Source organism: Bos mutus, chromosome 5, assembly GCF_027580195.1.
Source record: "Bos mutus isolate GX-2022 chromosome 5, NWIPB_WYAK_1.1, whole genome shotgun sequence".
Lineage (NCBI taxonomy): Eukaryota > Metazoa > Chordata > Mammalia > Artiodactyla > Bovidae > Bos > Bos mutus.
Window position 1 is genome coordinate 114,714,545 of NC_091621.1, and position 12,775 is coordinate 114,727,319.

The 12,775-nt window shown below is 44.4% G+C and overlaps 1 protein-coding gene across 1 annotated transcript in view; it reads left to right on the forward strand.

Moving 5' to 3' along the window:
* The first annotated feature begins 366 nt into the window (after window positions 1–366).
* The window catches only part of GALNT8 (polypeptide N-acetylgalactosaminyltransferase 8), a 59,360-nt gene continuing 46,951 nt past the window's right edge, over window positions 367–12,775 (forward strand). Inside the window, 3 exon segments of the mRNA XM_070370160.1 lie at window positions 367–510; window positions 860–933; window positions 1,515–1,623. Coding sequence (XP_070226261.1) covers window positions 367–510; window positions 860–933; window positions 1,515–1,623 — 327 coding nt within the window.

Here is a 12,775-nt window from a genome sequence, read left to right on the forward strand (position 1 = left end):
GGCACAAGTGACCTTTCCCCCCAATGAAAGACCTACTCTTTGAGTGGGCTCAACAACCTATTTACTCTTCCTCTCGGTAACCCCTCAAGATGAATGGAGGTTGCACGATTTCCTGGAAGGGAAACCAGACAGGCTAAACAGTCAAGAGAGTTAACTCAACAATTCCCTGAGGTCTGGGCAGAAGACAACCCCCCCAGGCTTGCAAAACAAGTCTCAATGCTAATAGAACTGAAACCCAGTACAATTATGTCAGTACCCGCTTTGGGCCTGCCAGACCTTGCTAAGCTGTTTATTCTTTACGTGACTGAAAAGGCCAAGGTGGCTATGGGAGTGATGTCCCAGACTTTGGGGACATGGGGCAGACCCATGGCTTATCTCCCGAAACGGCTGGACAATGTTGCCACTGGGTGTCCAGGATGGTTACGGGCAGTTGCTGCAGTTGCCTTCCTGGTCCGGGAGGCAACCAAGCTGACTGTGGGCCAAGATTTGATCGTAGAAGTCCTGGATAAGGTCAACACTCTCCTAAGGGGACAGCCCCATAAATGGCTGTCAACAACCTGGATTACTCAATACCAGGGACGATTATGTGAGAACCCCTATGTTACTACTGAGCCTTGTCAGGTCCTGAATCCAGCCACTCTCCTTCCTGTGGGAGAAGGGGGGCCCTCACATGACTGCAAGGCAATATGCCCGCAGACCTGACTTGAGAGACCAGCCAATCCCAGACCCAGATTTGGTCCTGTACAGCAATGGCACCAGCCTGATGAAACAAGAACAAGGACTGTTGGGATATGCAGTAGTCATGGAAGAAAGCATCGTTGAGGCTAGCTCTCTGCCATCACACTGGTCCGCTCAACAGGCCGATTCATGTGCTCTAATCCAGGCTCTCCAGCTGTCAAAAGGCAAGAAGACAAACACTTACACAGACTTCAGGTATGCTTTTGCCACACTACAGGGCTCTGTATAAGGAGAGAGGCCTTTTGACAGCTAATGAAAACGATATTAAAAATAAGGAAGACATTAAGACCCTATTAGATGCTGCCTGGGAACCAGAAAGTGTTGTAGTCATGCACTGCCAAGGACATCAAAAAGAGGATACCCTCCCCAACTGGGATCGGGTAAACAGCCTGGCAGATAAGACCACTAAACAAGCAGCCGAGGGCTTGGGCTTGACAAGTGAAGCCCCTATTAAAGCTCTCATACTGGCGGAGCTGCCTGAGCTAACGCTGGACTCTCCAAAATACAATGAAGCCCAAAACCAACTAGCCAAAGCAGAAGGGGCCATCAAGAGTAAAAAGGGATGGTGGGAATTGCCAAGTGGCAAATTATTGGTACTGGAGGAGCTGGCACCCACTCTGATAAACCAAACACGCCAAGCGACCCACCTAGGCCATGATAAACTGGAAGAGCTAATTCAAAAATATTTCTTGGTTCCCCGCATCTCTTCCCTATGCAGGACAGAATCTCAGAACTGCACTGCCTGCTCATACAATCAATGCTGCCTCTTGGCACAGACAGAAACCTCCGGGGATTCAGCTGAAAAGCACGCTGCCTTTTGAACACCTGGAAGTGGACTTCACTGAAATGAAACCTCACCGACGCTACCGTTACCTGCTGGTCATGGTATGTACATTCTCGGGATGGTTAGAAGCTTTTCCTACCTGGACTGAAAGAGCGTCAGAAGTAGCCCGGTGTCTGCTTAGGGAGATAGTTCCCAGATTTGGATCTCCACCAGTATTGGATCAGACAATGGCCTGGCTTTTGTAGCTGATTTAGTACAACAAGTAAGCAAAACTTTAAACATCAAGTGGAAATTACATACAGCATATAGGCCCCAGAGTTCTGGGAACCAACCGGACACTTAAAAGAGATATTCTCCAACTGGATCATAGAGACTGACTGTGGGGGGACTTGTTTCCAATGGCTCTGCTCAGACTCAGGATGACCCCACGGTCCCATGACTATTCTCCATATGAAACAGTGTATGGGAGGCCCCCTCCCATAATAAAACAGGTGTCAACAAATTTGCCTCAGGTAAGGGAGATGAGATTTCGCAGCAGATGGAACAACTGGGTAAGGTAATAAATCAGGTAACTAACTTTGTATAAGAAAGGGTGCTATTCCCCCTTGGGAACGAATTTGTGCCTGGGGGTCAGGTGTGGGTCGAGGAGTGGAAACATGACTCCTTGGCCCCACGTTGGAAGGGTCCATACACTGTTGTTCTAACCACCCCTATGGCAGTTCAAGTTGCAGCTGTCACTCCCTGGATCCACCACATGAGGATGAAGAGAACGTACCATGCAGACTCAGAAAATGCTGGGTGGACTGAGCAGAGGGACCCCACTGACCCTCAAGAGACTAAGATCATCCTTAAGAAGAAGGAAAAGAAGATCCTGGACGAGCCCCTTCAGGATGAAGCCACATAACCAACTCCTGCTGCTTGGTCTCATCAACGTGATTTTGGATTTAACTTCCATTTCCATTGAGGACAATGTTTTCATCTCATGGGCACATTCCTACGCGGACTTCCACAACACCTCCAACTACTGGGTACATGGGGCTATGCCTCTCTCTGTGACAGACGGACTTCCTTGGTGGGTGTCACCGCTCCACCAACGAGATTTTAAACCACTCTGCTCTTTTCTGGAATGACAAAAAGAGACTTTCCTTTCTCTTGTCAATCATAATCTCTCCTTGCTTTCTTGGTGTAAGCCAGACCTACAGTCAGTAGACTTGGATCACTGGGTGACATTTGATGTAAACACCAGTTTCACAGAGGTAACAAAAGCCTATAACTCATATTTAAAGAACAAAAGGAAAAAATCTCCCTGACCAGCAAGGGAGGACAGGCCTCTAGGTATGTTGAACAATTTTACCAAGTCTGGGATGAATAGTTCTGGATGACCCCAGAAGAGGGTCAATTAATTACTCCCACCGCTGTATTCTGGGAACAAAAAGAACAAACAGTAGGGTTTGGTGACCATGCATTAGACCCAAAAGAACTAAAATATAGGGGGTACCTATCCCCAGAACAATGTAAAAGAACATTTGAGGTCACATACCGCCCCAACCAGCCCATCCATTGGCTAGGCTCTGATTGGAAATATAACCCTGGAATCCGCTGGGTGGCGCTCAATGGAACCCAATGGCTTTGTGGGCCTAACCTTTGGCCTTGGTTACCAATTGGCTGGGTAGGCCACTGCACACTGGGATTCACTTTTGCCCATGGCACCATAAAGCCTAACCCACAATAAGCCCTGGTAAATCTGCCTTATTTACATGCTAGGTGGATAAGTCTGTGTTTCAATGGTATGAGTATCAGTTCAGTTCAGTTGCTCAGTTGTGTCCGACTCTTTGTGACCCTATGAATCGCAGCACGCCAGGCCTGCCTGTCCATCACCAACTCCCGGAGTTCACTCAGACTCACGTCCATGGATTCAGTGACGCCATCCAGCCATCTCATCCTCTGTCATCCCCTTCTCCTCCTGCCCCCAATCCCTCCCAGCATCAGCCTCTTCTCCAATGAGTCAACTCTTCGCATGAGGTGGCCAAAGTACTGGAGTTTCAGCTTTAGCATCATTCCTTCCAAAGAAATCCCAGGGCTGATCTCCTTCAGAATGGACTGGTTGGATCTCCTTGCAGTCCAAGGGACTCTCAAGAGTCTTCTCCAACACCACAGTTCAAAAGCATCAATTCTTCGGCGCTCAGCCTTCTTCACAGTCCAACTCTCACATCCATACATGACCACAGGAAAAACCATAGCCTTCACTGGACAGACTTTTGTTGGCAAAGTAATGTCTCTGCTTTTGAATATGCTATCTAGGTTGGTCATAACTTTCCTTCCAAGGAGTAAGCCTCTTTTAATTTCATGGCTGCAGTCACTATCTGCAGTGATTTTGGAGCCCAGAAAAATAAATTCTGCCACTGTTTCCACTGTTTCCCCATCTATTTCCCATGAAGTGATGGGACGGATGCCATGATCTTCGTTTTCTGAATGTTGAGCTTTAAGCCAACTTTTTCACTCTCCACTTTCACTTTCATCAAGAGGCTTTTTAGTTCCTCTTCACTTTCTGCCATAAGGGTGGTGTCATCTGCATATCTGAGGTTATTGATATTTCTCCCGGCAATCTTGATTCCAGCTTGTGTTTCTTCCAGTCCAGCGTTTCTCATGATGTAATCTGCATATAAGTTAAATAAGCAGGGTGACAATATACAGCCTTGATGTACTCCTTTTCCTATCTGGAACCAGTCTGTTGTTCCATGTCCAGTTCTAACTGTTGCTTCCTGACCTGCATACAAATTTCTCAAGAGGCAGATCAGGTGGTCTGGTATTCCCATCTCTTTCAGAATTTTCCACAGTTTATTGTGATCCACACAGTCAAAGGCTTTGGCATAGTCAATAAAGCAGAAATAGATGTTTTCTGGAACTCTCTTGCTTTTTCTATGATCCAGTGGATGTTGGCAATTTGATCTCTGGTTCCTCTGCCTTTTCTAAAACCAGCTTGAACATCAGGAAGTTCACGGTTCACATATTGCTGAAGCCTGGCTTGGAGAATTTATGAGTATATTGCTGCCTTATTCGTACCTTCTATAGGGACAACAGATATTACGATTAAAGTAGAGGCCTTGACTAATTTCACAAAACAGGCCCTCCTAGATAGTGATAAAGCCATCCAAATCTTAAATGAAGAACAAATCCAAATGAGAAAAGCCTTCAGTGTGGGAGACCCTAGTTTGATCCCTGAGTGGGGAAGATCCCCTGGAGAAGGAACTGGCAACCCATTCCAATATTCTTACCTGGAGAATCCCATGGACAGAGGAGCCTGGTGGGCTACAGTCTATGGGGTCGCAAAGAGTTTGGACATGACTTAATGACTAAACAACAAGCAACAACAACTGGATCAGGAGAATAAGGCAAGGGCCCTGCGTATCATTTAGGCAGGAAAATAATACATGGAATACGCAGTGAAAGATTGAAAGGGGCAATTAAAGAAGGAAGAAAAACCTACAGATGTGGAGGAGAATGATGCCAAGATGTTCTAACAAGCGGTCTCCAGTAGACCAGAAAGCTCTCTGCTGAGCTGGACATTCGAAGGAAAGAGAGACAAGCCAAAGAGATGCGTGAAAGGAAATGAAACAAGGAAGAAGAGACCGCAGCTCAAGAAAATGATTTAAAAATCATTTTTAATCTTTTTTTTCCTTCACATTGGATAATTTCTATTGATAGGTCTGGAAATTTATGATCTTTTTTGTCTGAAGTTGCCAGTCTGCTATTAAGTACACCTGGTAAATTTTTAATTTCAGATACTTATAAATTTCAATTCTAGAATTCTCATTTGGTTCCTTTTTAGAGTTTCTGCTTTTTTCATTGAGAGTTCACCACCTCTTCATTCATATGCCCATCTCTTTCTTTAAGTTCCTGGACATTTTTTATAATAGCCATTTTTAAGTCCTAATGTTTGAATGACCACATCTGAGTCTTCTTCTGTCGGTTTCTATTGACTTGTGTTTTAATTTTTTCTTCTTCTCCATATGTCCAGTAATCTGCAATTGTATCCTTGACTTTGTGAATGAATCCCTGTAAAGCATCTTGTTTGTGTTGTTTTCCTTTAAAGAATGTTGAGTTTTGTTCTGGCTGTCAATATACTGGAAACTTACCTTGATACTGTTGAGACTTGTTTTGGTCTCTGTTATGACCAACCTAGATAGCATATTGAAAAGCAGAGACATTACTTTGCCAACAAAGGTTCGTCTAGTCAAGGCTATGGTTTTTCCAGTAATCATGTATGGATGTGAGAGTTGGACTGTGAAGAAAGCTGAGCGCCGAAGAATTGATGCTTTTGAACTGTGGTGTTGGAGAAGACTCTTGAGAGTCCCTTGGACTGCAAGGAGATCCAACCAGTCCATTCTGAAGGAGATCAACCCTGGGATTTCTTTGGAAGGAATGATGCTAAAGCTGAAACTCCAGTACTTTGGCCACCTCATGCAAAGGATTGACTCATTGGAAAAGACTGATGCTGGGAGGGATTGGGGGCAAGAGGAGAAGGAGACGACAGAGGATGAGATGGCTGGATGGCATCACTGAGTCCATGGACGTGAGTCTGAGTGAACTCCGGGAGTTGGTGATGGACAGGGAGGCCTGGCGTGCTGCGATTCATGGGGTTGCAAAGAGTCGGACACGACTGAGTGACTGAACTGAACTGAACTGAACTGATAGTGGGTTTTCCAGAGAAAGCAATGGCAACCCACTCCAGTACTCTTGCCTGGAAAATTCCATGGACGGAGGAGCCTGGTAGGCTGCAGTCCATGGGATCCCTAGGAGTCGGACATGACTGAGTGACTTCACTTTCACTTTTCACTTTCACTTTCATGCATTGGAGAAGGAAATGGCAACCGACTCCAATGTTCTTGCCTGGAGAATCCCAGGGACAGGGGAACCTGGTGGGCTGCTGTCTCTGGGGTCGCACAGAGCAGGACACGACTGAAGTGACTTAGCAGCAGCAGCAGCAGCATAGTGGGTTTTCAGTTCAGTTCAGTTCAGTTCAGTCACTCAGTCGTGTCTGAAGCTTTGTGACCCCATGAATCACAGCATGCCAGGCCTCCCTGTCCATCACCAACTCCTGGAGTTTACCCAAACTCATGTCCATTGAGTCAGTGATGCCATCCAACGATCTCATCCTCTGTCATCCCCTTCTTGTCCTGCCCTCAATCTTTCCCAGCATCAGGGTCTTTTCAAATGAGTCAGCTCTTTGCATCAGGTGGCCAAAGTATTGAAGTTTCAGCTTCAACATCAGTCCTTCCAATGAACACCCAGGACTGATCTCCTTTAGGTTGGACTGGTTGAATCTCCTTGCAGTCCAAGGGACTCTCAAGAGTCTTCTCCAACACCACAGTTCAAAAGCATCAATTCTTTGGCACTCAGCTTTCTTTACAGTCCAACTCTCACATCCATACATGACTACTGTAAAAACCATAGCCTTGACTAGACAGACCTTTGTTGACAAAGTTATGTCTCTGCTTTTGAATATGCTATCTAGGTTGGTCATAACTTTCCTTCCAAGGAGTAAGCATCTTTTAATTTCATGGCTGCTATCACCATCTGCAGTTATTCTGGAGCCCCCCAAAATAAAGTCAGCCACTGTTTCCACTGTTTTCCCATCTATTTGCAATGAAGTGATGGGATTAGAGTGTCCTATATCCTTGGGCATGGTTGTTACATGTAAGCAGTGGTTTTCCTACTGTCTTAGCAGAATACTCAGGGTGTTTTTACTAAGATGTCTCCTTTGTGACTCAACCAGAATTCCTGTATCTACCAAGGCTGTGTGATCTCTAGTATTTTTGTTATGCCTCACAGCTGTAGCAGTTTCCTAACTAGACCTTGTGGAGTTTTTCCCTGGGCTCATTCCCTTGTCTGGGAATCTGGAGGGACTCCTCAGAAATCTCCCTCTTTCTATGTAGCTTCTTGAACTGTTTGGTTCCTTGCCTTGAAATTTAAAGATGCTTTAGTAACTCCCAAACTCTGCTCTCTGATTCTGCTTGGGGCTTACCATCCTGCTCCATGGTTGCAAAATTGTGTCCGGATTGGGAGATGGGGGTAAATGTAGGCCTCATCTCATGTTTCTGTTCTTTGAGGGATCACAGTTCACTGGTGCCTACTGCCTGAAAGCCGGTGTCTCATATATTTTGTTCAGTTTTATAGTCTTGTCAAGAGGGACAATCTGATTTCAAATACTCCATCATAGCTGGAAGCAGACACCGATTCCAGAATTTTTTTTAAAAAGCATCATGGTGTTTTCTTATATGTTTTCAACTGCGTGTGTGTGCTCAGCTGGGTCTGACTCTTTGCGACCCTATGGACTGCAGCCCGCCAGACTTCTCTATCCATGGAATTTTCCAGGCAAGAATACTGGAGTGGGTCATCATTTCCTATTCCAGGGAATCTTCCTGACTCAGGGATCAAACACACATGTCTTTGTCTCCTGCATTGGCGGGTGGATGCTTTACCATTGAACCACCTGGGAAGCCCTTGTTTTCAGCTGAATCTTCAGAAAATTCAATGTAAGGTAGAGATACCACTTTCTCAAACCCAACAAACTAACCAGCACTTGTATGAAATTCCTAAATATCTTTTCCTAAGTGCTTCTTCCATTTTTTTTTCCCAAATGGCTAGTTTCACCTTGAATTATTTAAAGTCTCACTAGAATGCCTAAATGAAACAGAAGCTGAGCTGTTGCTGGCAGATGGCAGCTGGTAACTAAGATAGTGCTTCAAATATCATCCATCAGATAACATTTGAAGAACTGAGTTTAAAGGTTTATGAAAGTGAATTACAAGGACAAGTCTGGGCTACATAAAACTTACATCTACTCTAGTTCTGATGATAATGGCCAAGACTTTCTTGCTAGGTCTCTGATGACACTCACAACCAGGTATGATTAAAAAACAAAGAAAAAAGCCAGACATATTTTGGTTGTGAGTACAGATCCTCCCTTCTTGTGTTGCTTTGTTCTGTAATCTATACTGGTCCATTTTTCAGGCTATTTTTTTTTTTCCTTGGCCCAACTCTATTCTATGATAAGCACTCAGAACTGATGAATTAATTGCAAGGAATCCTGTTGCTCTGCTATTTCTCAAAGTTAAGTGTTTATCAATTGTATTGATTACACTGTTGGCTTTTCCTAATTATGTACAAATGCATTAGATTTTACAGTGCTAATTCTGCAGTGTGATTCTCTTTCCTCTGTTGTTCTGGTGGAAAAACTTGTCTAAGCCTCTTGATTATTGATGGGAAAGACATCTTTAAAGTGAATTTCTTACTCTACAATTTTGCTCACCTTATGATTTTGAGGGGGGTGTGGAGGGAAGGGAATCATCTTATGATCTTACAGTCCCACTCCTGGCTAAGCAACTGAAGTGAAAAACTCTTGCCTTGAAACTCTTGTTTCTGCATCATACATACACTTTACCATAATGACAAATATATACGCAACCAGTCCAGGAGGTCAGGAAGGACATTGGAACATGGATATCTGTGCAAAAGAAAAACTCTGCAGTTTATCTGTACTAATCCCCAAAACTACAGCATAAAAAATTGAAAGTGATAGTCGCTCAGTCATGTCCGACTCTTTGCAACCCCATAGACTGTAACAGTCCATGGAATTCTCCAGGCCAGAATACTGGAGTGGGTAGCCTTTCCCTTCTCCAGGGGATCTTCCCAACCCAGGGATCGAACCCAGGTCTCCTACATTGCAGGCGGATTCTTTACCAGCTGAGCCACAAGGGAAGCCCCATAGCGTAAAAAAGTATGATTAAAAAACTGAAACAAATACAACCTGACCTCCTGATTTTGTTTCCTTATCTGGAATATGGAGTAATAGTCCTCCCATCACAGGGTGATTATGAAGACCAGATGAGATCACGTGCATCCAGCGCCTACCACTGGCTGGCCCATAGAAGGTGCTCACAAGATATTTATTTTCTCTTTCCTTCCAACACATGCTCACAAGCCACAAATCAGCTTTTTCTTAGCCACTGTCATCAACCCTATTCCTTGTCAAGTGAATGAATCCTCTGAAATTACGCAGATATTTGTAACTGGTTAAGAAAGGGTACAGTTTAACCTATTGAGGACATACTCTCCTTTAATGATCATAGAATGAGCAGAAATTTTAGTGGTAAAGTATGGAAGGGGGCTGGAATTTCCTTCTAAGAAGTCAGCATTTATGATCGACAAAAGCAACCTGTTCTGAAATGTTTGCTGTCTGGCTGGAGGTTGTATGCAAGGGAAAGAAAAGACAGACATTATTTGTTGGGGGCGAAAGTGAGGCACTCCGCCCGTGGCAAAGGTCATGAGGAAGGAGGCTCGACATACGCAAAGGCAAGATCGAACCTCAGGAGTCCCCCTGGAAATCCTCGAGCATCTACCCCCATAACCAGAGCCTGCCTACTTTACTACTTTGTGCTCATCTACACCTCTGACTTAACGGGGGGCTGTCCCCCACCACCTCTTTCCGAGAAGGAGTTAACTTAGAGCTCCAGTTAATAAAAACTCCTGGGCATGACAAGAGTGTTTTAACCTACAAACTCCTCTGAAGGTTCTCTAGCCTGCCTGACAGGCTTGTCCAGCCACATGTGATTGCTCACAGCCTCCCAACCGTGAGAGGCACGAGATGCTTTAAACCTTCTAAAAACAGGTTCCTTAGAAAAGTTAGAAAACTATTAGAATAAGTATAATGGGCTGATTAGAAATTGTGTTGGTGAAGGGTTTTTCATTTGTTGAGCCAATGTTTGTTGCTAAGTCTCCATATCCCCTGCCCTTACACACATTAATGAATATATAGAAGAAATAAGTATTAACCTTTAATATTAATCACGTTAGACCTTAGGCTAAATAAATTCTTTTCTTAATTAAAACCCATTACACCCTCACCCTATAGGAATGTAACTTTATTTGGGTGGCGTCTGTTTTAAGAATAATCACCCCTGGAGAAATAAGTGTCCTGGTTGACTGACTGCTGTCACAAGGAGAGGGTCATAAATTGTCAGCAGGCCCCCTGGCCAGAAGATGATGTAACACCCCTAAGACCTCTGTATACATTTGTATGAAGCACCTGACTTTAATAAAAGTCAGGACTGCTGACCCTGCGTGATTTTTGCATAACATCTTAGTGTATAAAAGTAGACCATGGAAAATATAGAATTGGGATCAGTTCCTCGAAATACTGGTCTCCCCATATCACTCTGGCTGAGTCTCCATCTGGAGCGCAGAACCCACCATGCTTACTAATTATGCCTGGGCTTCTAAGATCCGACCGGGGAGGCCTCAGTGTCTCCTCTCCTTCGGGAGAACGGAAGGACGCCTGTGGCCTACGTAAGTGGTGCAAGCTTCTTGTCTTGAAGTTTTATTGGTCTCCCGCGTAAACCAAGCTACTCAGCCTCTTTTCTCCACTGAATTTTCCCACTGAGCTATCCTTATTCTATTACTCTTTATATCTTTAATTGATATCTAATTGAAGCTATTGTATCCTGACCCTCGCCGACGCCGTCCCCGCTTCGAACTCCCTGGATCAGCCGGGGCTGGACCCCGGCAATTATTAATGATTGAATCACCATTTTTTTCCCCAGGAGGATTTAAGACACTGTAATTGAAGGGAATGACAATGCACTCCAGTATTTTTGCCTGGAGAATTCCATGGACAGAGAAGCCTGTGGGGCTACAGTTCATGGGGTTGCAAAGAGTTGAACACGACTGAGCGACTAACAGACAGACAGAAACCATTTAAAATTTTTATTTATTTTACTTTCCAGTTAAAAAATTTCCATCTGGTTCTCCTTTATGTCTTCTATTTCTTTCCTGAGATTTTCTACTTCTTTGCTGAGACTTACTATTTTTTTCGTTTCTTTCAAGCACATTTGTTAACTGCTTGTCAAAGTACTTTTCTAATGGCTGCTTTAAAACCCTCATAAAACAGTTTCAACATCTGTGTCCTACTGCTGTTAATGTCTGTTGATTGCCTTTTCTCATTCAAGTTGAGATTTTCCTGGTTCTTGGTATGGCACATAATTTTTTTTATTGCATCCTGGACATTTTGGTATTATATCATGAGATTCTGTATCTTGTTTAAATTTTCTGTTTTAGCAGGACTTTCTGACACTGCTCTGGTAGGCAAAGGGAGATGCCACTGCTTTATGACATGTGGGGTGAAAGTCTAGGCTTCCACTTGGCCTCCATTGACACCTGGGGGAGGGAGGCCTCATTATTGTTGTGGGGGAGGGAGGAAGCTCAGTTTCCCCTTGAGTTCTCTGCTGACACCACACTGGCTGAGAGAGGGAGGGGCACTTCAGTGCTGTTCTTACAGACATCACAGGGAACAAGGACAAAAGTTATGGCTCTCTGACACCATCCTGAAGGGGGATGGAAGGCGCCCCTTGTCACAGCTGGAGAAGGGGGTAGAAGTGAAGGCTTCCCGTGTGGTCTTTATTGATGACTGGTCCTGATGCAATGGGTTTTCAGGGGTGTTTGGCTGGAAAATGACAGTTTTTTTGTTGTCGTTGTTTTGGTTTTTTAAAAAAATTTGCTTACTTGGCTGCACTGGGTCTTAGTTGCAGCATGTGGGATCTTTAGTTGCACATCCTGTGGGGTCTAGTTCCCTGACCAGGGATTGAACCCGGGCCCCCTGAACTGGAAGTGCAGAGTCTCAGCCACTGGACCATCAGAGAAGTCCCTGGAGTAGGGCAGTTATTATTTGAAGGTTTTCTATCTTGCTAGACTTCTCCTTTGTGTATAGACAGCAGGCATTTCTCGGTGCTTTCATAGTCTTTGCCTGTTAACATGGACAGGTTGGCAACTTCTCAGTGTTCAGTCTAAGACCTCTCAGCTGAAAAGCGAACCCGGGGAACTCACTGCTGAGTTTTTCCTCAGGTCTCAAGATCTCTAGCTGGTCTGCTCTATTCTCTCTACCTTTTAGAGTCTAATGTACAGTGTCCAGAGCTTTTGGTTGTTCTTAATGGAGAGGACTGGTCCCAAATAGGAAAAGGAGTATGTCAAGGCTGTATATTGTCACCCTGCTTATTTAACTTCTATGCAGAGTACATCATGAGAAACGCTGGGTTGGAAGAAGCACAAGCTGGAATCAAGATTGCTGGGAGAAATATCAATAACCTCAGATATGCAGATGACACCACCCTTATGGCAGAAAGTGAAGAGGAACTAAAAAGCCTCTTGATGAAAGTGAAAGAGGAGAGTGAAAAAGGTGGCTTAAAGCTCAACATTCAG